This window comes from Ursus americanus, chromosome 22, assembly GCF_024610735.1.
Source record: "Ursus americanus isolate L20-20 chromosome 22, mUrsAme1.1.p, whole genome shotgun sequence".
Taxonomy (NCBI): domain Eukaryota; kingdom Metazoa; phylum Chordata; class Mammalia; order Carnivora; family Ursidae; genus Ursus; species Ursus americanus.
The window spans coordinates 17335161-17359615 of record NC_142148.1 but is presented as its reverse complement, the minus strand read 5'-3'; the positions used below and the strand labels follow the sequence as shown (position 1 = coordinate 17359615).

General features: G+C 38.8%; 1 protein-coding gene across 1 annotated transcript in view; it reads right to left on the bottom strand.

Moving 5' to 3' along the window:
• Window positions 1-24455, bottom strand: part of PTPRT (protein tyrosine phosphatase receptor type T) — a 776661-nt gene that overhangs the window by 228413 nt on the left and 523793 nt on the right. The window contains 1 exon segment of the mRNA XM_087853941.1: window positions 7272-7545. Within this exon segment, the coding sequence (XP_087710067.1) occupies window positions 7272-7545 (274 nt within the window).

Here is a 24455-nt window from a genome sequence, read left to right as displayed (position 1 = left end):
TGTGTGGAATTTTAGAACCAGTGTCCTATTTGCCATATTACTCTTTCTCTGTCTTGGTGATTGAGGAAGCATATGTCAAGATGGGCCTTCCGTTAGCCTCAGCCCCTGGATGACTATGATAAACAGAGCCCTTCTGCTGACCTATTTTGGACACGTAGAAGGAGTGCGAAATCTTTTTTTCTGACAATACACTGAGATTTCATGGTTGTTTGCTATTATAGCATACATTAGTTTATCCTAATATAGGAGTTTTCTTATAAATGCCCTGACAATATCTAAGACCCAAGCCATGAGATACCCTGTGTGATCTTCACTCTAACCCTTTTTGAACCTGGGTCTCCCACATCTTCTCATCCATGGTCCACCTGAGCTTTTCCCACATGATGCATGAGCAGTCACTAATGTAGAAATAGAATCAGGAAATGAGGTTGGGAGGGGCAAGATTACTCCCCAAAGACAAAATCAATTATGTCACAAGATTCAACAAGAATAGAGGTCAGGCTTGGAACCATATGTGAAATATTAAACTAAGAAAATATAGCCTGAAATGGGGTTAGGAAGCAGTTAAGTCATGGGTGAGTCAAGGCAGTCAACAGCTGCCACATAGACATCTTTCCTGAGGTCAGGTAAGAATGCTCCAACCTTCCCCTCCCTCAGGAGAGGAACTGCAGGAAAGCAGCAAAAGGGAAAAGAGAACAAATATTAAAACTGTGGCAGATGACTTATATGCATTGTCTCATTTACTCTCCCCAAATTTGGGGAGGTAGGTCATTAATCACATCATACAGCTTGAGATGTTAAGTAACAGCTCAAGTTCACATCACTGGAAATAGCCATAATTCAAAGCCAAGTGTGTCTGATGCCTACCTCTGAATTCTTTCCATCCCACCATGCCACAGAGGATCAATCCTTGTACAAACGTTCTTTTAATAGTGCTTGGACACAACTAAATATAGCTTCTTCCAATATATTCAGAGACACAGAATTCTCCCTAACCCAGCTCTACCTAGATAATCCTAACTTTTATAATGTGATTACACTGCAAACATGAGGACCCATTCAAAATAGCATCTGGCTTCCAACTGCTCTCAAGAGGCAATTGAGTTCAGGAGCTGGAAAAGAAAGCAAGAGAACGAGAACAATCACCCTTCTACTTCCCACTTCTCTTATTTAGACCACCATTTGGCGGAGGCATCGTTCAGGTTAAATGTGCCCCTACATGATGAAAAAGATATGGCAAGGAAAGAGTTTTCCCACTGCATAAATAGAACACGCACAACAGCCCTGCCCAAGAAAAGGTGGCTTCTGGTGGATATTTGCATGAATTTGCCACACTTGTTCTGCATCCAACTGTTAATTATGGTCCTTTCAACTTCACAATCATGGCTAATGGTGGTGGGGATGCAGAGAACAGTAGATTCAGCAGACCTCATTCTGGGAAGAGTGGGGGGGGAAAACAATGCAAAACTGCACCCACCTGCTGTTTACAACGGAGACAGCTACTCTGGGTACCATTTGGAAGACCTGGAGGAAATCAAGTCTGCCTAGGAGCCTGGAGCTTGGGAAATGAGACAGCTGGGGAAAAGTCTTACTATTATGATGGAAGCAAGGTCCTTTAGGGCTCATCCGTCTATGGTGAAAATAGCTCAGAACCACATCTCATACTACACTGGATGGAAATTCAAACTGTGCTGACACTTATTTGGTGCCTTTCAGAATTTAAGAACTTTCCTCATTTAATCCTCAAAATGATTGTGTGAAGTGTGATTACCATTTTGATTCCATAAGTGAGGAAACAGACTCACAGAAAACAAGAAACAGTTCATACTCTCATTCATTCATTCATCCAACAATCATCAGGTATCTACTATGTGTTAAATATTATACTCCATATGGAGAATATGGCAGCAAACAAAACAGAGCTGCTACCTCCTGGAGCTCTCAGTCTAAGGAGGGAGGTATGCACTACATAAAAACAAGTGAAATTTAAAATATCCTTAGTGTTATAAAAAACAAAACAAAACAGGTTAACATGTGAGTACTGGCGCAGACAGCTCTTAGATAATATGACTGGAAAGTTCCTAGAGGATGTGACACTGAAGATGAGGCCTGAAAAATGAGAAGGTAGTAGTTCTGCAAAGAATGAAGAGATGAGACACTCAGGTAGAATTGCAGCTTGCATAAGGGTCCCAAAGGAAGAAAAATACTGCAGAATGTTTGAGAAATAATGTTTTAGAAAATGGTAAAGAGAGGAGTAGTGAAAATGTAGTAGATGTGGTCTAACTATATTTGAAACATAAGGCAGGTTCTGGGCACCCCTTTTTAAGGAAGACATTGGAAAAATGGAGTATGCCTATGAGAGTACAGAATAAATAGGATTAAGGAGATACAGAAAATCATGCCATGTGAGAAACAGAAGTAACTGCATCTTAAAATATCAATAAGAAATAGCCTGGGTGGCCAAAGATGGTAGTTGGTACTGTCATATTTTCTCCAATAGGTTGACATGGGAAAGAAAGATTTGATTTGTTAGAATCAATACAAGTGCCCGAGAGTAGGCAGTTAAGGAGACCAAATTTGGCTTTATAGAAGGAAGAAAGTTCTAATAATTTTACCTGCTCCACAAAGGAGTCAACTCTGTCTCTCCAGAGAATTGCAGTGGTCAGGCTGAGGCTCTATAATGCCCTGCCAAGATTGCTTTATTGGATAGTTCTTTGTTGGCTGCTGGTCTACATTAGATGACACTGCAAAATCATCCAATTCTAAAATTCTATAATAGATCTATAATATAGCTATATCCAAAACAATGGTCTATGGCCTGAGTCACAAGAAAGACTGGCACTGACAATTCAGCACCAAGGACAGTGCTTTGACAGCAAGCACTGCCCTTTGTTTCTACAAGAAAGCATCCATGGGTAAATGTGATATTGCTAATCTGATCAAAATTCCCAATAAAAGTGCCTGTCAACAACTCACACTTCATGAAAATACCTGCAAGGACTCTGAGCACCATGCCTCATACTGTATATCATACTTGGGCTTGCCACAGTGTTTATAGGGCTGGATTAAAACACTCCACATTTGTATAGATTATTGTAGAGTTTACAATATGTCCTTATCCTCATCCTATTTATAGTCAACATAGATCTTATGTCAACCGTTAATGAATGACCTCCACATTCACAAATCTAATGACTAATTATTTGACACACAATTTCACTTATTTTTAACATCTCCACTACTAGAATGTAAACAGTATGAGGGCAGGGATTTTTGTCTGTTTGGCTTACTGTCTTATTCTGGGCACTCAGAAGAAGTGTCTTTTTTGACATATAGTATGTGCTTCCTAGATGTTTACTTAATGTATTTAACTCTTTTTAAATAGCTTACTTAAAGTTGGATTTACAAGGGTTTTTTTTTGTGTAGGTAGTCTGATTGTAAAGGCTGGATATTTAGCCACTTTGCTAAACTGAAAACAAAACAAAACAAAACACCTATCCTTAATACCCATAGATAAATGTATCTGGACCCTAAAATTTTCTTACCCTGTTCTGACTGAAACTTGCAGATTAGGTTGGGAGCAATATAATTGATTGATAGTAAATTATTCAACCTGGCCCACAAACATCCTATAACAAATGGCCATTTTTACTTTCCTTTAATATGTTTTAATTTAGTATGACTTTGCCCCATCCTTTGGTTTTAATCTTCTAGTGATATAGAAATATCTTGACCCAAGATATTTTTTCCTCTTTTATCAGAACAAAGTACCACTTAAAAAAAAAATCAAAGCTAGTGCTTCTGTCTTCTGGCTTGCTTTATAGTTGCTGATTTTCATGTTTGCTTATAGTTTCCACCTTTTCTTTGTGGACTGTTGTTTTCTTGTTTTTTTAAGGATAGATTGGAAAGCTGCCTTTACATTTAAAAAACTATACTTTTAAAAAACTCTCAGTATCAAAAATAATGTAGAAGTTTTTTATTCTATTCTGTCTAAAGTGGGGAAATCAGCAGATTTTTATTTACACTCATCAATCCTCCAACTCCTTCTCAGTTTTTGTTGACATAACAAATTATAGACCCAGATTACAATGGTTAATTTTTTAAATTATGCATTTTCTCCTTAAGTAATTATTTTTATATTAACCTTCTCTTTTATAACATATTTACAGCAATTATTTAGCATTAACACTGTGTTTAATTAGTTTCCATGTTCACTGTGGGTCTTTTCATTCCATATATCTCTGTTCTTGATTTCTTTATTTTGATTCATTGCTTGGTCAATTGTTCTTTGAATGATTTATTAGAAGCAGGGCATGTGGGAGCCCCTGGATACTGAGAATGTCTTTCTGATGTATTTGCACAAGAACAACAACTTGGCTGATAAAGAATTTGTGGGTTATAACATTTTCTCCTCAAAAATCCTCCAGGCTTAACTGCATTGTTTGCTGCCCTTTATGAGATGGAGAAATCTTGGGGGGCCAGGCAGAGATTTGTTAGACTGAGAGTGGCTTTTCTAGTTCTATGACGCTTTAGCTTAACTCTTTTTAGTAAAACTTAATACTAAATACAGTAATTTGAAATAGTGTGTAGTTTTTCCCTTGCCAGAAGAAAACAACATGCTGAATGCCAAGCTCTCACAGTGTTTCCTCTCTGTTCCTGTGAGGCCAATGACACAATCAAGACCCCTGGCATAAGCACACACCCAATTCCCTTAATTCCCTTCTTGCTTTTAGTTCCAAAATAGGAGCACACATGGTGTGGGATCAAAGGCATAAGTAACTAAACAATCCTTGTTCACCTCAAAGCAGTAGTAGAAACTGCTTTCTAGATGAGGTAGCTTCAGGGTTGGGTGACTTTTTTCCCAATGGCAAAACCCCATGTCTTGAGGAGACAGTCCACTGTGTGAAGTTTGGGAAGCAAAACTTCCCTCAGTCCTCCTGTGTCACCTGCTGTTCTGTTCAAGGGCCAACCATGCTTGGGTGGGGCAAACTCCTCCTGGGGCCCATTTGTAAATTTCTTGGGTTCTACAGACTTGGTCTCTTGCGGGGTTTTTATTAGAGTCTTGGTAAGAATGTGACAGAGAGTGAATTGAGTGCAGCTGCTACTCTTCTTCACAGCATGGAAACCCAAAAGCACCTCTTGACATGTTGCCGAGAGCAGGGAAAGTCACACCTTCTCAGAGTTGTGCTCCACCAATAAACTGGCCAGTCTGGGATGCAGAGAACCAGGAACAAGATGGGCCCCCAGATGCTTTCTGCTCATCTTTGTGTCTTCCTCCTCAATACATCAGAGTGTTTCATGCAGAGGGAAGACCAGATGGACAGATGGAAGGCAGTCTGGCAGCTTCTCTTTGTAGTTTTAAACTCTCTGTGAGGAATGTTGCTTGAGTAAGTAATAAATGCAGAACTGAAATACCAATGTGGAATTTAAATGGCTATGTGGACATTTAAAATGTTAATTAGTTCCTCAATCCAGGTTTCTCATAAGGTAATGACTGCACTGACAGACTAAACTCTCTATCTTGGCCACCAGAGCCTATAGAGGCTATTCTCGCCACACTTCACCAGATCTTGCTTTTGTCTCAGCATTCCCCTCTCCAATGAGCTTCTTACTTCTCCAGAAATACTGTGAAACATGGCACAGACCAGATTCCCTTATGTTACAAAAGCTCTTGGGGGATACCTACTCTATAACCTTAATATGAACTACAGGGCTTAGTGTACGTCAGTGTTTGTTATATATTTGTTGAATGAACTATAGCAACCTGAGATATGTCCACAAAAGCATCCCAGATAGAAAATACTCGTGTCATAAGAGGAACTAAAGATACTGAACTTTCAGAAAAGAAGACCAGATGGGTGTGTTTGAACAAAGGGGAGGTAGATGGTAGAAAAATCTCATGGAACTGAAAGAATACTGCCTGAGAAGGCGATGGCATTGGCTCTCTTGGGACCTAAGAGCCTGGACTGAGGGCAATGGGTAGAAGCTATAATAAGAGACATATTTCAAGCAGTACAATACAAGGGCTTCTTAGAGCCGCAGCTGCCCCAGAGATTAGCGAAGTTACCATGTAAAGAAGTGAGTTTTCTGTCATTGGAGATATTCAAGAATACACACTAATACCAGTTAAGTGTGATGTTGTAAGTTTGATTGTTTCATGTGTAGGGGGAGGGAAGCAGGTATTTGGTGACCTTTTAGATCTTTTCCAGCCCTGTGCTTTTGTGATGTTATGACTGGCATCCCATCTTGACCAAAGAAATATTTGACATTAGAAAAGGTTACCTTGTCTTTGGGAGAAGAAAACATTTTTTAAATGTGACTATTGGTAATAATAAAAGAGTTAGCATTCACTTATTAACTACAACATGCTTAGTACATTCATAGATAATAAATCCATAGGCATTATTTTGTAGGTGAGGAAATTAATCTTCAGATAGGCATGTGATTTGCCCAAAGTAATTTTAAAGACCTTTTTATCTTTTATTATTTTTATTTATTTTTAAAGAGAGAGTGTGTATCTGCCTGTAGGCATCTGGGGTGGGGGGGGTTGGGTAGGAGGGACAGAGGAAGAAGCAGAGAGAGAATCCCATGCAGGCTCCACGCCCAGTATGGGGCTTGATCCCACAACCCTGAGATTGTGACCTGAGCTGAAATCAAGAGTTGGATGCTCAACTGACTGAGCCCCCAGGCACCACAGACCTTTTATCTTTGAATACTGAGGTCTTCAATTTTTTTCTATAAAGGGCCCATATGGTAAATATTTTAGGCTTTATGTGGCATAAAGTCTTTGTTTAAACTACTCAATTTGGGACACCTGGGTGGCTCAGTCTGTTAACCGTCTGCCTTTGGCTTGGTCATGATCCCGGAGTCCTGGGATTGAGTCCCACATCAGGCTCCTTGCCGAGTGGGGAGCCTGCTTCTCCTCCTGCCTGCCGCTCCCCTGCTTGTGCGTGCTCTCTCTCTCTGACAAATTAATAAAATCTTTAAAAAAAATAAACTACTCAACAATACTGTTGTATCATCACAGCAGCCTTAGACTATATAAATGAATAGGCATTGCTGTATTTAAAAAAGTTTATATATATATACTTACATACACACACACACACACACACACACACACACACACACACACATATAAAAGGCATGGGGCTGGATTTGGTTCCCAGGCCTTAGTTTGTCAAGCTCTGCTCTAAAGCCATGCTACTTCTCATTTGAGAACGGGAATACACAAACAAGGCAAGAAATGGCCTCCATGTGGCCGTACTTACTCCATTTGCTTTGCTGAGTGCCTGGAAGTAGATGCTGTAGCTTTTCAGAGGGGAAAGAGGAGGGTTCCAGTATCCATTGTATGTCTTATTGTCACCCACTGTAAATGGCTGGGTGACAGGCAGGTTGGCAGGCTTCAATTCAGCAGCAAAGTAGTGTAGAGAATCAAGGCTGGAGGCATTCCTGTAGCTCACAGGCACTGAAAAGCACTCAATGATGTCAGCTGCCCTTCGTGACTTCTGAAGACGCTCCTCCTTGACAACCAGCTGATAAACACTGAACGGGAAAGAGAGGCAGATGAGCGACTATCTGGAGGGATGAACTTGTTATTTATCACCACTTCTGTCTACAACTAAATCTCCCTCCCGAGCTTTAGAATTAATAAACCCACTGCTTTGTAGAAATCTATAAGGCCAGCTCACACTGGATATACCCACAATGCAACATGGTCCCAAGCCCTACAAACCTGCCACCTCCTTCTACATTTCCTTCCTTAGCAAAAGATAGCATTGCCCATCAAAAGACAAGATCTCAAGTCTGGGGCTCATCCTCAGTTCCTACCTCCTTAGATCTCACTCGGCACCTATAAGCAAAAAGCCTTGCTGACATCAGCAATCTGTGCCTGCCCTTCTCCTTTCTTTCTACTCATGGATAATGCTGAGGTTGGGAATGTCCCTATCTCTTACTTGGATTCAACAAGTCTCTTTGCCTCTAACTTATTTATCAACTGGTCAACTCACTGATCTTCCTGAACATATTACACCGTCCCTCTTCAAGCACTCTCATAAACTCTCCATTATCTGAATAATATAATCTAAACTCCTCATCCTGGCATTGGAGACACTTGTGCCTGGCTTCTCGCCTTTCTTTTGGAAACTCTTGGGATGAACCCCTCATTCCAGCTGCTCCAGACCCCATGCTATTGCACAAACATCCTGTGGTTCCCACTCCATGCCATCATCAGTTCATGCTTCCTCCACCTACAATGCCCTCCACTTCTGCTGGTGGAAGCCGCTCCCTAAAGGCTGAGTCTCCTCAATGAAGCCCATCTAGACCCTCCCAATTTTAATTAGTCTTCCTCCTTAGTTCCCTTACCATTAATTAATGGATATCTTCTTGGGATTGCAATAATATGTACACAGAACTACTGTTTCTCTGGCTATATTGTGACCTTTTGGACAGAGGGAGTTGTGGCTTGGTTATCTCTGTATCACTCCCTCCACCATATACTGCTGAGTAGGTCGCCTGATACCCATACAGTGATCAGCGAATGCTTACTCAAGTGAACCAAATTAAATTGAGCCAAAGCTGAAAGGAGGCATGAAACCAAATATCCCTAATCAAGATAAACAGTAAATACTCTGAACTTTTGTCTACTGATCTTGTACCATTCCTTTCAACTAAGAAGAAAGAAGGTTCTAGTGTGTGAAGAGAGATGACCAAGTCTTTACTGAACACCAGCTATATGTCAAATGTGTAGACTCTCATAAAAGTTATTCTGAAGTTTGTGCATTTGGATAGCATTTTACTATCTCCTTGAATGTCCACAATGTGTACTTCTCTTGAATAAGTGCTCTTCTTGTTTTAAAAAAAGAATTTTATTTATTTATTTAAGAGAGAGAATGGGAGCCAGAGTGAGAGAGAAGCAGACTACCCACTGCGCAGAGAGCCTGATGTGGGGCTCGATCCTAGGATCCTGAGATCATGACCAGAGCCGAAGGCAGATGCTTAATCGAATGAGCCACTCAGGTGCCCTGAACGAATGCTCTTCTTTTAGAAGATCTTTACTGCATAGATCTCTGGGATTCATGACCTAAGACAAAAGATCAATTGCCCAAAGAATGCCCCCAGGAAACTTTTGTGAATTAATGAGGTGATTGCAGCAGTGGCCCCAAACCAATCATTTAAAGATGGCAACGTGAGCTGGCACATGGTTTATGAAAATGGAATGTGGTAAGGGCTACCATCTTGCGATCAGGGTGTCCGTCTAAAGACATTTAGTTAAGAAGCACAACTTGGGCAAAGACAGAGGCACAGGACTATTTCAATTTAAACGAAGGGTACAGAGGAACTGACCCAAGGAAACATGCCACACTCAAAACGGCAAGTTTTCCCCTGAATCTCCTTGAGCATGGGGATCATCAGCAATGCAAATGGGAAAGAAATAGGCATGTGGGTGTCTGCCACACTTAGAAGAGGGTGGTATCTGAGCTGAGGTGAGCAATGACTCAGCAAGCATGTGTACTGTCTGATGGGCACATCTGAACGAGAGCTCAGTGGCCCAAAGGGCATGTGGGTGGCATGTGAGTGAATGTGGCCCACCTTTCTGGGAATGCAGACTACATCTGAGTGTGAGCAATGTTCGAATGAGCATCTGTAGGACTTGGGTGTCTAAAAACTGAGTGAACATACATACTCTTGGAACGAGTGGGTGTGACATCCAGATGAATGTCACCTAAGTGTGTGCACACCGAAATGTATGTGACATTTGAGTGAGTGTGTATATGTGTGTGTGACATCATCTATGTATGTTCATAAAACTGAAGTCAATAAACACCTAAATTAAATTAGGACTTCAGTGCTCATTCCCTCCTCGTCAACCCTGGGATCCTTCTCAGTGGTATAATCACTCTGTTTATCAGGACAGCTAAGCTCAAAATAGTCTCTGAAAGACATCACAAAGACCCAAGATCCAAACATAGAGGTCATGAGGTGGGAGTGGAGGGATGTCTATAACCGTTTTCAGGGCCCCCACTGCTTTACATGTAACAGTAGTCTCAAATAAAACTTTGAATCTGGCTAGAATGTTAAAGACTGCTTGTTGAGGGTTTATGATTCATGCAACTCTAATCTATGAGGGAAAGAGCAAAAGGCAATGGAGAGTGAAGGAGCAACAGTCTCTTGGGCCCACCTGTGGAGGCTTGCAGTAGCACTTACAAGATGGAACCGGGCTTGGAGGCACTCAGCCTATCCAGCCCTCATGCCCTCCTGACCAGGTTGGGAAGCATGAACATCCTCATCCCTGGGAACAGGAGCTGTGAAGAGCTCTAAGTCCCTGCTTTCCCCTGAGTCCCAGTCTATCCCTAACTACTCTTGGGTTAACCCTGTCCACATGAGAAGACCTCTGTTTTCATTTCTAAGCCCAAAACTCTCATGCCACTCCTTACTCTTTCTGTCACCTTTCCCCTCTAAATTGAGAACCCAAAGTCCTGGGAGCTTCACTGGGGCTGGATCTCATTCCTGGAATCACTTTCTGTGGTCCTTGGCCCTAATATGATGGGATGGATCAAGAAGAGGCACAACGCTGGCCTGAGCACTGCCCGTGACTGGCATGAGATTCCACAGTCATGGACAGCTAAGCAGTCGGTCTTCGCTGGGCTCTGACAGGTGAATGCTGCCAAAGGCTACAGAGGGAGGCAAAACATGTCTCCAGGGGCCAGCCTGTGATCCTGACACCAATCTGACTATTGACAACTCAATTGTCAATTCAACCACATTCAGTAGCCAGATTACAGGAGATGCTGAGGCTGACAGCAGAATGCCCTGTGATTGTCAAATTGCAGCAAAAGTAGAAAGCCAGACTTCTCATTTACAGTCTAGTATCCTTTTTTTCTCTACTTTCCTTCTTTTCTACAAGCCAACAAAATGTACAAAGGGCCTTCTGAGTACTTCTTACTTGGTGGCCTGAACTACTTAGCTCTATCCTACCCAGCTTCTGAAATCACAAAGCCTGGCAAAGGATGTATTTGAGGACGGGGGTGTTAAACTGTGCTGTCAACATACAGTTCACATACAATTGAGATGAATGTGCCAAAGTATAGCCAGCAACACCCTCAGACCCACTGTGCCTGCAGCTTGTCCATTCAGAGGCAAATTTGCAATTGCAGCCAGAAAACTATAAATCATTTGGTCGTATAAATCTTTTTGCCCGTGGATCCAGCCTCTCTCCAAGATCAGGAAACTCTGATGGAGGAGGAGAAAGGAAGAGATGGCACGTGCAAGCTATGCAAACATCCTTTCCCTAACACATACACTTTAGGAAGTAGGGGGAGGGGTGGGTGGGTGGGGGGACAAGACAGTGTCTTTTTGTTTCTTGTGGTAACTTCATTCTGATCATCATTCTCTTAGAAATATATTTATCTAAGCTCTTTTCAGCCTGCTGATAATGATAAAATCATACCTAAATGAGAAGAACTTTCCAAAAGCCATATCTCAAGTGCAAAAGAAGTCACTGTAATAAACTATTCAGGAGCATTTGTGAAGAGAAGGGATTTTTTTTTTTTAGTAGAAAAATCCTCATAGTATAAGAAGAACTTAAGATGCTCACCTCACAACATAGAGCATTTATTCACACATTTCCCCCTCCTGTGACACCCCCTCTATTTCTCCCAATGAGAAGACGGACATTTGTGACCATATTTTCCACATTAAGTTCTCCTGAGAGTCTCTTCTTGCAGGACCCTGAAAGCAGCTATACTTTAACAGGAAAGGTAAAGGGGAGTGTGCACCTTCTTTCACCTCCCTGGCTTTGGCTTCCTCACTGCAGCTCACCTTCAAGGTCCATTGTTGATCCTCTTTGCTGCAATGACCGCCCCCAGTTCTCTCTCCCCAACTGTTCAGACTCAGGCTTGCCTGAAACTTCAATCATCCAGTTTGTATCTCTTGACACTAGAACACTCTAGTCTCATGTCCCAAGACTCCAGCCCATACAGAAAGTTGCTTCAGACACCTTGAAGAGCAAGATATGCAGGAATTCCTCTGCAGGTGTCAGAGGACCCTGCCACTGGAGACTCAGGCTCCCTCTGATTCCTGAGCTAACGGTCTGGATGAGAACTCATGCTCCTCTGTGAGGGACCAGGGGCCTATCAGAGCCATCCATCAATCACTAACACATCCCGTGGCCCCCTTTGTGTATCCCGGAAGAGATCTCCAGCTGGGGGCTGTCATCCATTCAGAATGCTGAAGTCAGGTGACAGAGAGGATGCTGTAGCTCACAGGTGAAGATTGCCCAGGTTCAGAAAGGGATACATTTGGGCCCATCTTCTCCCAGAAATAAGACTTCATAAATTCATACCGATTAGTTCATACTGATATCATCAATTCAAATCCACTAACACAAGATTCTTCCTTACCTTTCCTACTGCCTATTTTTCCTATTTCCTGCAGTAAAAACCCTTGTTTCCAACATCGGCATTGTTTACTCATTTACTCTCTCACATGATACACACAAAATCATTTCAGAATTAACTCATCAATACCACAACCGACATCAATACTTAAAAGTGAAATTCAAGGTTTCTCTACTGCCCTACTCCAGCTCCTTCCCAAACAGTTCAGTCTTAAAGCCATTAGATAGGGCAGAGTGAGGCAGGTACCCCTATGTGATGGGGGAAGCCATGGTGGCCCAGTGTGGGGAGTGGAAGCCCACCTAGTATCCCTGAGACCCACTTGGGTGATCTTCAAGGTCAAAACTGTGTTTAGAATACCATTAAGATTCTATTTGCCTTTTGCACTTTAAGTGTCTTACAAGCGTATTGTGGAGTTCTTAAAAAGCCATAAGACTTCAAAAAACTGTACAAGGCTGGTAGTGCAGATATCTCTTTGAGACACTGGCTTTATTTCCTTTAGATATATAACCAGAAATGAAATTGCTTTATCATAGGGTAGTTCTATTTTTAAAAAAAATTTTTTTGAGAAATTCCACACTGTTTCCCATTATGGTGGTACCACTTTATATTTCTGCCAACATTGTACAAAGAGTCCCCTTTTCTTCATATCCTTGCCAACACTTGTTATCTTTTGTGTTTTTGATAATAGGCATTTTAATAGGTATGAAGTGATATCTCATTGTGGTTTTGATTTGATTTCCCTGATGACTAGTGACGTTGAGCACCTTTTCATGTACCAGTTGGCCAAATGAATGCCTTTTTTTTTTTTTTTGGAAAACTATCTATTCATGTCCTTTTTCTACCTTTAATTATTTTTTGTTAGTGAGTTGTAGGATTTCCCTATATATTTTGAATATTAGTCCCTTACCAGATATGTGGTTTGCAAAAGTTATTTCCCATTTTGTAGTATGCCTTTTCATTTTGTTGTTGATATTTCTTTTGCAGTGTAGTTTTTTTGTGGGGTTTTATTTTTTATTTTTTAGTTTTATATAGCCCTACTTGCTTATTTTTGCATTTGTTGCTCGTGCTTTTGGTGTCATTTCCATTAAATCATTGCCAACACCATTCAAGGAAATTTTTTCCCTATGTTTTCTTCTAGGACTTTTAAGTTTCAGGTCTTAAAATAAGTCTTTAATCCATTTCAAGTTAGTTTTTGTGAGTGGTGCAAGACAGGGGTCCAGGTTCATCTACTTGCATGTGAATATCCAGTGTTTCCAATGCCATTTATTAAAGAGATTATGGTTTCCCCATTGAGTATCCTTGGCTTCCTTGTCAAATAGTAGTCTGACATATATGTATATACATAGATATCCCTATACACATGGACTTACTTCTTCTCATCAGTGTTTTATAGTTTTCAGTGTAGTGATCTTTCATCTCCTTAAATTTATTTCTAAGTATTTTATTCTTTTGATGTTATTATAAATGGGATTGTATTCTTTATTTTTCAGATAATTGTTAGTATACTGAAATGCAACTAATTTTTATATGTTGATTTGCATCCTGCAACTTATTGAAATTTTATTTATCCTTTATTATAATTCTTTTATTATAAGGTTATTATAATATATATGATATATATTTTATATATATTATTATATATGTTATATATTAAATATGTTATATTTATTCCAAATATATTTATATTTATAAATATATTATATTTATATTATTATATTATATATTTATATATTATATATCACATATAATATTTATCATATATGTTAAGTATAATATATGATATTATATTTTATATTTTATTATATATTATTTTATTATTATATTTTATATATAAGATCATGTCATCTGCAGAGACAATTTTACTTCTTCCTTTCCAATTTGGATACCTTCTGTTTCTTTTTATTGTCTGACTGGTCTGCCTAGGACTGCTCTAGTACTATGTTGAACAGGAGTTGTAAGGTGGGCACCGTTGTCTTGTTTCTTATTTTAGGGGAAAACCTTTCAACTTTCATCACTATGTTAGCTGTGGGCTTGTCATATTATCATGTTGAGGTATGTTCCTTTTTTTTTTCTTTTTTAAAAAAGATTTTATTTATTTATTTATTTGAAAGAGAGCATGAGAGAGAGAGAGGGAGTGAGAGAGAGAGTGTGTGCAAGAGAGCATGAGGATGAGCAGACAGAAAGGCAGAGGAGGGAGGGAGAAGCGTCTCCCCACTGAGCAGGGAGCCTGAAGGCAGCCACAGGGGTTGATCCCAGGACTCTGAGATCATGACCTGAGCCAAAGGCAGACACTTAACAGACTGAGCCACCCAGGCACTCCTATTATTTCCTCCTCAACACACTTTCTCTCCTTGATATCTTCTTGATATTCTTTACTCCCAACTCTCTCCTTAGTCTACTTTGCTCGTTCATCAGCATTTACCTGATCTCCCTGTACTGCTTTAGTTGCAGAATGGGATAGGCTGGTGATGGGTGGTAAGGAGGGCATGTATTGCATGGTGCACTGGGTGTTATATGCAACTAATGAGGTATGTTCCTTCTATACCTAATTTGCTGACATTTTTTAAAAAATCATGAATGGTCACTAAATTTTGTCAAATGCTTTTCCTGCATCTAATGAGATGATATGATTTTTACCTTTCCTTCTATTAATGTGATATATGTATCACATTTATTGATTGTGCATATTGAGCCATCCTTGCACGCCAGGGATGAATCCCACTTGATCAGCCATGAGCCTTTTAATGAATTCAGTTAACCAGTATTTTGTTGACACTGTCACTGATTTTTCAAGTGAGGGCAGAGAATAGTCATCTCAAAATCCAGAAGTGTGTTGCTCAAGATCAGTGGTTCTCAAGTCTGGCTGTACATTCTAATTGCCCAGAAGACTTTTTAGAAATGCTATTCCTTGGCCCCACCTCAGACCAAATCGGAATCTCCAGGGGTGAGGCCCCAGCATCAGTACTTTTTTAAAAAGGGGTCTCCAGATGGTCTTAATGTGCAGCTATAAAACCACAAATCTAGGTGATTCTGGTATTTCTACCTTTGCCCTAGCAAGGACATCCCCCTCCAACATTCTTACTTTGTTGAGAATCATTGATTTGGGTCATTCCGATCCACTGTAGCATTCATTCATAATTACCGGTCTGCTTGAATCATTGTCTATTACGTCTGATTTATTTCTTTTGTAGCTTTAATCACAATTGAAATATGTCTTGTCTTTTTTCTTTTTTTACTAGCTTACTGCCTGTTCCCTAACAGTCTCTTAACTTTATGAGGTCTGAGGTCTTGTTATCTAGTTCACTGCTGCATCCCCAGCTTCTAATATCTGCTAAACATGTAACAGCTGTTCATTAAGTACTTATTAAATAAACAAATTTGCAAAATTTAGAAAATGAATTTCAAATGTTCATATCAGTTTTTTTAAACTTTATTTGTTGATTTATTTCGAAAGGGAGAGAGAGCGCGTGTGAGCAGGAGGTAGACGAAGAGGGAGAAAGAATCTCAGGCAGACTCTGTGCTAAGAGCATAGCCTGACATGGGGCTCAATCCCATGGCTCTGAGATCATGATCTGAGCTGAAATCAAGAGTCAGACGGCTAACCAACTGAGCGACCCAGGTGCCCCGTTCATGTCAATTCTTATGGCATGCTTCAATGCTACTCTAGATGCTGTTCCATCTCCCCAAGATGCCTGTTTCCTTTTCCCCATCTTGAGGATTCTTCATCCAATCCAGACCCATATCAAATGTTACTCTTTCCAAGGAGCCTTTCTTGCAAACTGGAGCTAGTTTCTCCTTCCTCTGTTCCCATAGCTCCCTGTCTATACTTCCATCATAGCTCCCATTGCTGTGTACTGCAATGATTACTTCACCCACCATAAAATGTTAAATGAGCACTTACTATCTGCTAGAAACCATGTCAAACTCATTCAACACATTATCTAAAATTGTATTTGCAAAACAATTATCTGTAAGATAAATATCTATAAAAGAAAGGCTTTCCCTCATTGATTTCCAGTATTAAATCAGAGATTTGTTCCTGCAGAAGAAAAGAATGGTGGATGATTTACCAATATTTCATTGACGATTGCATCAGAGTGGCTGGATTAACAGGGATCCTTTTCTCTCTTTTTTCTACTTTTCAAATTTTATAAGATGTTATTGTATTTTCCTTGGCATAAAAATATTTTTTGTAGTTTCTTTTTTTTAAATATGTATTTTTTAAAAGCAGATTATTTGATGTAGTACAATACAGATGATGACTCAGCTTCAGGTGTGCTAAAAAGCAATTTTAATATTATACACAAAAGGCTCCCCAATAGCAAATATCTTTATTCCAGAAGGTCTGGTAACTTAGCAAACTTGTCAACTAAGAAGCCCTTAATATGAGCACACTGAAAATAAGTAAAGGGATAAAGTCTTAACTCAAACACACAGATTAATGAATACATGGTCTGCTAATACCTTTTCTTCCAAAGGATACTTGACTGAGTGATCTATAGGAACATGTAGACCTTGGTTGTTCATGGCCCTGACAGTGATCTATAGGAACACGGTAAATACACTCCCCACTGAGGTTAACTTTGTTCTCTTTTATGCAGTCTCTGTACCTCCTTAGGTTAAAACAATTTCATGAAATAGTAGGAATCTGCTTAGTCTCTATATTTTCCTAGATTGTCACAGGGCCTTCTGATGACCAGAATGACTATAGGGAAAGGTCCCAGACAGGAGCAACTGGTGTCAGAGCTGATTCATATACAGAGAGTAAAGCCTTTAGTCATCAAAATAAAAAAAAAAAGTTAATCAACAGTAAATAAGTTTAATAAAACAAGGGCTCATGTAACACATCTTTAGTAGATTTCTAATAAATCTCATTAAAACACAATACTAGCATTTATAAACCTGGTTTCTAGTGCAAGATCTGCTAATGAATACATAGTGTATGACCTTGAGCAAGTAATTTAATCTCACATTTCTTAATCACTCTTTCTGGTTCTGTGTGTCCATCAGCCAGCTTCTGTGTGCTCTGATGTTAATGGGGGCCCTGTGGACCTCTTCAGAGTTGTTCTGAAACTACTGGTGCCTCCCTTTCTAGTAGAGAGGGCCAGAAAATATAAGTCCCCCTCTTCCCCAACATTCCCTTTAAGCTAGCATTTCCAGTATCTGTCTTGGGCAGAAGTGAAAAAATCCTGCTTCTTTGCCTCAAGGGGGACCTTTTCAAGTTGTAATTCACTGTCCGGAGACCCCCACAGGATCATACCTTTGTTTGGTTTCTTTACCATCTCTTTCCAGCTTCCCTTTGTTTCAAACTAGTTTCTACTGACAGCAACTCCTTAAAAAATCATATGCTTTCAAATCCTTGGTCTATGAGTCTGCTCTGGGAGAACCCAACCTAAAATAACCTCTATATGCCACAACTTCCTCATATCCAAAGAGCAATGACTAAGCTCAACAATACTATCTACACTAACAATTTTAGGAGTGGCTGGAGAAAATTCATAGTTTGAAACATCTATATATAAGAAAAGAAAAAAGATATCACAATAATAATTTATGCTTCCATCTTAAGACAGTAGATAAATGAAAGCAAATTAAACTCCAGGCAGGCGGAAAGAAGAAAAGAATAAAGATTAGAGTAAAAATCATTCATGTAATAGACAACATAAAAATAAGAATGACAAATCAATGAAACAAAAGTTGATTTTTTGAAAAGATCAACACAGTTGGAAACTCTTTCTCTCCACTGGTCAAGAGAAAGAGAGAGATGACATAAATTACCAAAATCAAGAATGAGAAAGGCGACATCACTACTAACCCCACAGATATTTTAAAAATTATAAAGAAATGCCATAAAAAAACCTGTATGCCAGAAAACATAGACAACTTAGATAAAATGGAAAAATTCCTAGAACCACAATTTACCAAAACCGAGTCATGAAAAAAACAGAAAATTTCAATGTACTCACAATAAGTAATTGAATTAGTAGTTAAAATTCTTCCCTCAAAAAAGCCCAGCCCATATGGTTTCACTGTTGAAGTCTACCTAATATTTAAAGAATAAATAATTCTCATTTTTCATAAACTTCTCAAAAAATAGCAGAGGAAGGAATGCACTTCACTCATTCTATGAAACCCTGATATCAAAACCAGAGAGATACATTATTTTAAACTGAGGGCTTGGTGGGGAGGGGGAATGGGATAGGCCGGTGATGGGTATTAAGGAGGGCACGTATTGCATGGTGCACTGGGTGTTATATGCAGGTAATGAACCATGGAACTTTACATCAAAAACTAGGGATGTACTGTATGGTGACTAACATAATATAATAAAAAATATTATCATTAAAATAAATAGTTTTACTCCTAAAAATAAATAAATAAATAAATAAAACTACAATCTAATCCTTCATGAATAATGACCCCCCCAAATATTTAGCCAAATATTAGTAAACTAAATACAGTAACATATAAAAAAGATTGTATATCATAACTAATTGAGATTTATCCCAGGAATGCAAGGTGTATTTAATATCCAAAAATCAATTAATGCAATACAAGATATATTTAAAATAAATGGAAAAAAATGCATGATAATTTCAACAGATTCAGAAAAATAAATTGAAAAAATCAAATGCATATTTATGATAAAAAATACTAACAAACTAGAAACAGAGAGAAGCTTTCTAAATTTGATAAAGGCCATCTATGAAACATGTAAAGTGAACACCATACTCAAGGGTAACAGACTGAATGCTTTCCCTATAAAAGCAGTAACAAGACAAAGAGGTCTACTCATCATTGTACTACAGATTCTAGGCAGTGAAATAAAGCATCGTGCTGGAGATCTAGCCAGTAAGCCTAGTTAATGAATTAAAGGCACTGGAAGGAAAGGAGTGAAGGTTTTATCTGAAGATGACATGATCCTACACATAGAAAATTCTAAGGAATACACACAGACACAGAAATAGACACAGATACACACATCCCAACTAGAATAAACAATTTCAACAAGGTCACAGGATACAAAACAAAAATACAAAACTCTATTGTATATTTGTCATTGGCAAAGAACAATCTGAAAATGAAATTAAGTGAACAATTCCATTCACGATAGTACCAAAAAGAATACTTAGAAATACGTCTAAACAAAAGAAGCGAAATACTTGTACCTTGAATAGCACAAAACATTGTTGAAAAAATTGAAGATATAAATAAATGGTGAGACATTTCATGTTCATGGACTGGAACAGACAATATTGTTAATATAGCAATTCTCATCAAGTTTATCTATAGACTTGATGCAATCTCTATCAGAATCCCAGGAGACTTTCTGCAAAAACTAACAAGTTGATACTAAAACGTATATGGAAATGCAAAGATCCATAATAAGCAAAACAATTTTTAAAAATAAGAACAAAGTTGGAGGATTTACAGTTCTTGATTTTATAACATGAAAATCAATACAGCGTGGTGTTGGCATAAGATAAACTTACAAATCAATGGAAGAGAACTGAGAGGCCAGAAATAAACCACTACATTTATGATGAACTGATTCTTGACAAAGAATCCAAGAAAATTCGATGGTCAAAGAATAATCTTTTCAGCAAATGATCCTGGGCCAAGTGAAGAGCCACATGCAAAAATACAAATTTAAATTCATACTACCTACAAGAACTAACAGAAAACAGATCACAGTCCTAAATGTTAGAGCTGAAAGTATAAAACTTCTAGAAAAAACACAGGAGAAGATCTTCATGATGTTGGATTAGGAAAAGAGTGTAAGATACAAAACCAAAAACATGATCCATTAAAAGGGAAAGGAGATGATTTGGATGTCATTAGATATATATGTTTTTAATTGGCCTTCAGAAGATACTGTTAAGCCAATGAAAAGACAAGCTACATGTTGAGAGAGAATATTTGCAAAACATATGTATGATAAGACTTCTCTCCAACATACAGACCCATTAAAACTTAATAACAAACAAACAAACTGATAGGTTAGTATGAAGTAAGCTCAAAAACACTACTAAATGACAGAAGCTAGGCGCAAAAGACTATTCATTGTATGATTCCACTCATCTGAAATGTCAAGAAAAGGCAAATTTATAGAGACAGAAATCAGAGAAGTGATTTCCTGGGATTGGAAGGGGAACAGGAATCAGCCGCCCTCAGGCACAGGGTATCTTACGGTGTGACAAAGTGTTCTAAAATGGGATTGTGCTGACGGTTGCATGACTCTATAAATTTACTGAAAATCACTGAATTGTACACTTAAAATGGGTGAATTTTATGGTATGTAAATTATACCTCAATAAAGCTGTTAAAGAAATGAGGGAAATGGACTGAATAGTCTTGGATGTTCTTTCTCCCCCTAAAAGTCTGTGCTTTAGCATTCAACTATGCACACATTTTAATACAAAAATGCTATGATAAACCTTTGGCATTACTGTACAAGCCGGGCTAAGAAACAAATGTGAGCTTTATAATCCCCAATAGAATCTAGCTTTGCAATTACATTCCCCACATTAAAGGTCACTCGGAACTAAGAAGCTGAAATTTACAATGATATGTCTTAGTTAGCCAACCTTTATTCTAAGGCTCTGGGAATTCCTGGTTTTTCCCCCACGACTGTTTGCCTAGCACAGCAGCCTGTAGAGAAGGCAAGGAAATGGGAAGAGAGATACCTTCGCAGTTTGGCACGTGCATCTTTGCTTGGCCTCAGACTAGCTTGTGTGACCTACTGCCCCCTCCGTCTTCCATGTGTTTATTCATTTATTCATCGGTGACTACAGTGCAGCAGGTGCAAATCTGAAAATAACATGATCCCTAGTTGATGGGAGCTCAGGACTGAGATGGGGAGACAGATATTAACTGTTCAGCATAATCCAATGAGGTGAGGGCAAACGAGGAACTCAAAGAGGGAAGAGTTCTGAGAAGAGGGGCACATACAGGATAGTGTGAAGACTAAATGAGATTATGTGTCTAGAGAGTGCTTTCTATAAAGTGCTCTATAAAAGTTGGCTAGAGTCAACACAATTGCCACATGCATCATTATTACAGTGTTATCAAATTAGACAACAAAGACTTGCTTTGTTTTCCATTTGGACCTTCCTGTGATTGAATTGCACTTGGTAAATTTAGCAAAAGTGGATGCTGAGAAGAAGTTTTAGAGAAAGAAATATGTTGTGTAAAGGGGCCATAACAACTTTCAAATTAAGTTTTACTTATTATCAGATGAAAGCAAAAGAAACCTTTTAAGGAAAACCAGACAACCATCTGATGATGGCCAGAGCTCCATACCCTCTTCGCCAATATTTTAAAGAAGTATAACTAGCTTTAACTGAGCACGCACTTACTTGCAATGAGATATATTTTAAATCAAAATGCAGAAGACCTGGTTATGATCCCTATGTACCCATCCTCTTAATCACGGGTCCTCTCTTGTTCGGAATGCCATACATAAGCACTCCCATGGTTCTAACTGTAACATATATCCAGAATCTGACCATCTCTAACACCTCTACAGCTACCACCTTGGCCAGACCCCCATCATGTTTCAACTGGATTAGTGCACTAGCCTCTCAAACTGGTCTCCCTGCTTCCACTCTTGCTGCCTGCAATCTGTTCTCAGCACAGTGGCTAAAGTGACCCTTTAAAAACATGACTCAGGTTATGACACTCCCATAGTCAAAGCCTACCCACTTAGAGTAAAAGGCAACATCTTTGCAATGTCTACAAGGCCCTCTCTTATAAACTCTGATCTCATCTCTTTGAATTCTTCTCTAGTTACAGGGCCTCTTTGCTGTTCCTCGAACACTCTAAGCACACTCCCATCTCAAGGCCTTTGCACTTGTTACCTTCTATGCCTGGAATGCTCTTCCCTCAGATATACCCGACCCCTGGAAGGCGTGCTTCATCAACTATGCCAGTGACGTCTGACCTGACCATTTTATTTAAAACACAACCCCAATCCTAACATACCCTGTTACACTTCTCTGCTTAATTTTTCTCCTTATCATTTATCATCATCACACACGTGGTGTGTGTGTGTGTGCGTGTGTTTGTGCACATGCACGTGTGTGCATGTGTGCACATGCATGCATACACATACACCGAAGAGATGAAGTCATTTTAAGGGAGGCCTGTAAGCAGCAAAAATGCCAGCCTTCCTTCAGGGAAAGGCAATTCGACAGATAGGAGGCCAGTTAGCTGGTATTTGGATAGATGACCTTGATTTGGTAACCTTTTCTAAAGCAGCACTGAACTAAAACACAAGGTCGGGGTTTTAGTTCTGGCTTTACCACTCCCTTGCTCTGTCTGACATGCTGAGTGAGTCACTTTACCTCTAGAACTTGCATCTAAAACGGAAAAAGTCTGGCCAATGCAATAAGACACAAAACAGACGAGATACACATTTTAGAAAGGAAGGCAATTTATCATCATTTGTAGATAATATGACGGTGACCTAATATATCGAAGAGAATCAACTGAAAGGCCCCTAAAATTAATGAAAGAATTCAGTAAAGTGCTTTGATAGAAGATAGAGATAAATAAACTGTACAGCAAGAAACACGAGCTAGAAGATGTAATAAAAAGTCCTTTTAGAATAGAGTCCTTTAAAAACAGCTAAGGATCACACAAATAAGAAATGTACGGGATTGACATGGGAAGGAAAAGTAAAGCTCTCTACTGAGTGAAATAAAAGATTATCTCCAGCCCCTGGCACAGGGCTTGGCAGAGCGGGAGACAAATAAAGGGGCAGAAATGCTCAAGTCCTGGACAAAAGCATCACACACTGTAGAGATGTCAGTTCTGGACAAATCGAGGTGTTTTTCTTTGGGAAAAAGCAACCTGTATAAAATATGAGGCTAGTTAGGTGACATTTAGGAGCCTTGAAGATGTGTATGACCCTAATTTGAAAATTCTAACAATTTCATTGGGAGGTGTTTGTTTTGTTTTTTGGCTTGTTTGCTTAAAATGAGAAATATAGTTAAGAACTTTTTTTAAACAAAGAAGGGTGAAAAACCACTACTGAATATTCAAGCATACAATGAAGTGAAAATAATTAAACCATGGGTACTGGAGTATGATTAAAAGAAAATGGGATAAACGCGTGTGTGCATGCACATGTGTATGAATTTACATACAGAAACAGAAGCAACACAAATCAAGGGAAAAGAAAAAATTATCAATAAATAGTGTTGGGAAAAAACTGCATAATAATGAGAAATAACGCCAAATTTAAGACCTCACCATGTACAATAAACCACATTATAGCCCATTGGTTCAAAATACAATGTACTTATTTAAAAATTTCAGGATGCCCTGGCAATCAAATGCAATGTCACAGGATCCTGCATTGGACTGTAAAAAGCCTTAAATGACAATTAATTGATATAATTGGGGGAATTGGAATATGAGCTATATATTAGATGCTAATATTATATCAATTCTACGTTTCTTGAATATGATAATTGTATTGTGGCTATACAGAAGACTGACCTTCTTCTTAGGAGATACCTAGCAACCATTTGAGAGATAAGAAAATATGACAAAATGCTTACAACTGTTGAGTCTGGGGGAAGGATATATGGATACTTACTGTGCTACCCTTGCAATATCCTGTAGGTTTGAAATTCACAAAAAAAAGATCTTGAGTAGAAAAATCTTTTTAAAGCTTTAACAATAGAACGACTCACAAAAGATAAAGATGTGTCTATCGTAAATCTGAAATGTCTGAATACAAGAATAAAAAATAAAACAATAAATTAGAAAAGCTACTCCCAGAAAATATGACACAGACAGAAACAACACGTTAGTATTTGAGATATTTGATATGCAGGATAAAATAATGCCTCTATCTACATAAAGGTATACACTATATTCTCTCTGCATAATGAGATAGTACTAGAAATTATTAAAGCAAAATTCTAAACAAATAAAAACTTCCAGCTGGGGAAAATAAGAACTTTCCTATTTAACTCTAATATCAAATAGGAAATCAAAACCACAATTTCACACTCTTTAGAAACTATTATGATGAGAACAATGATG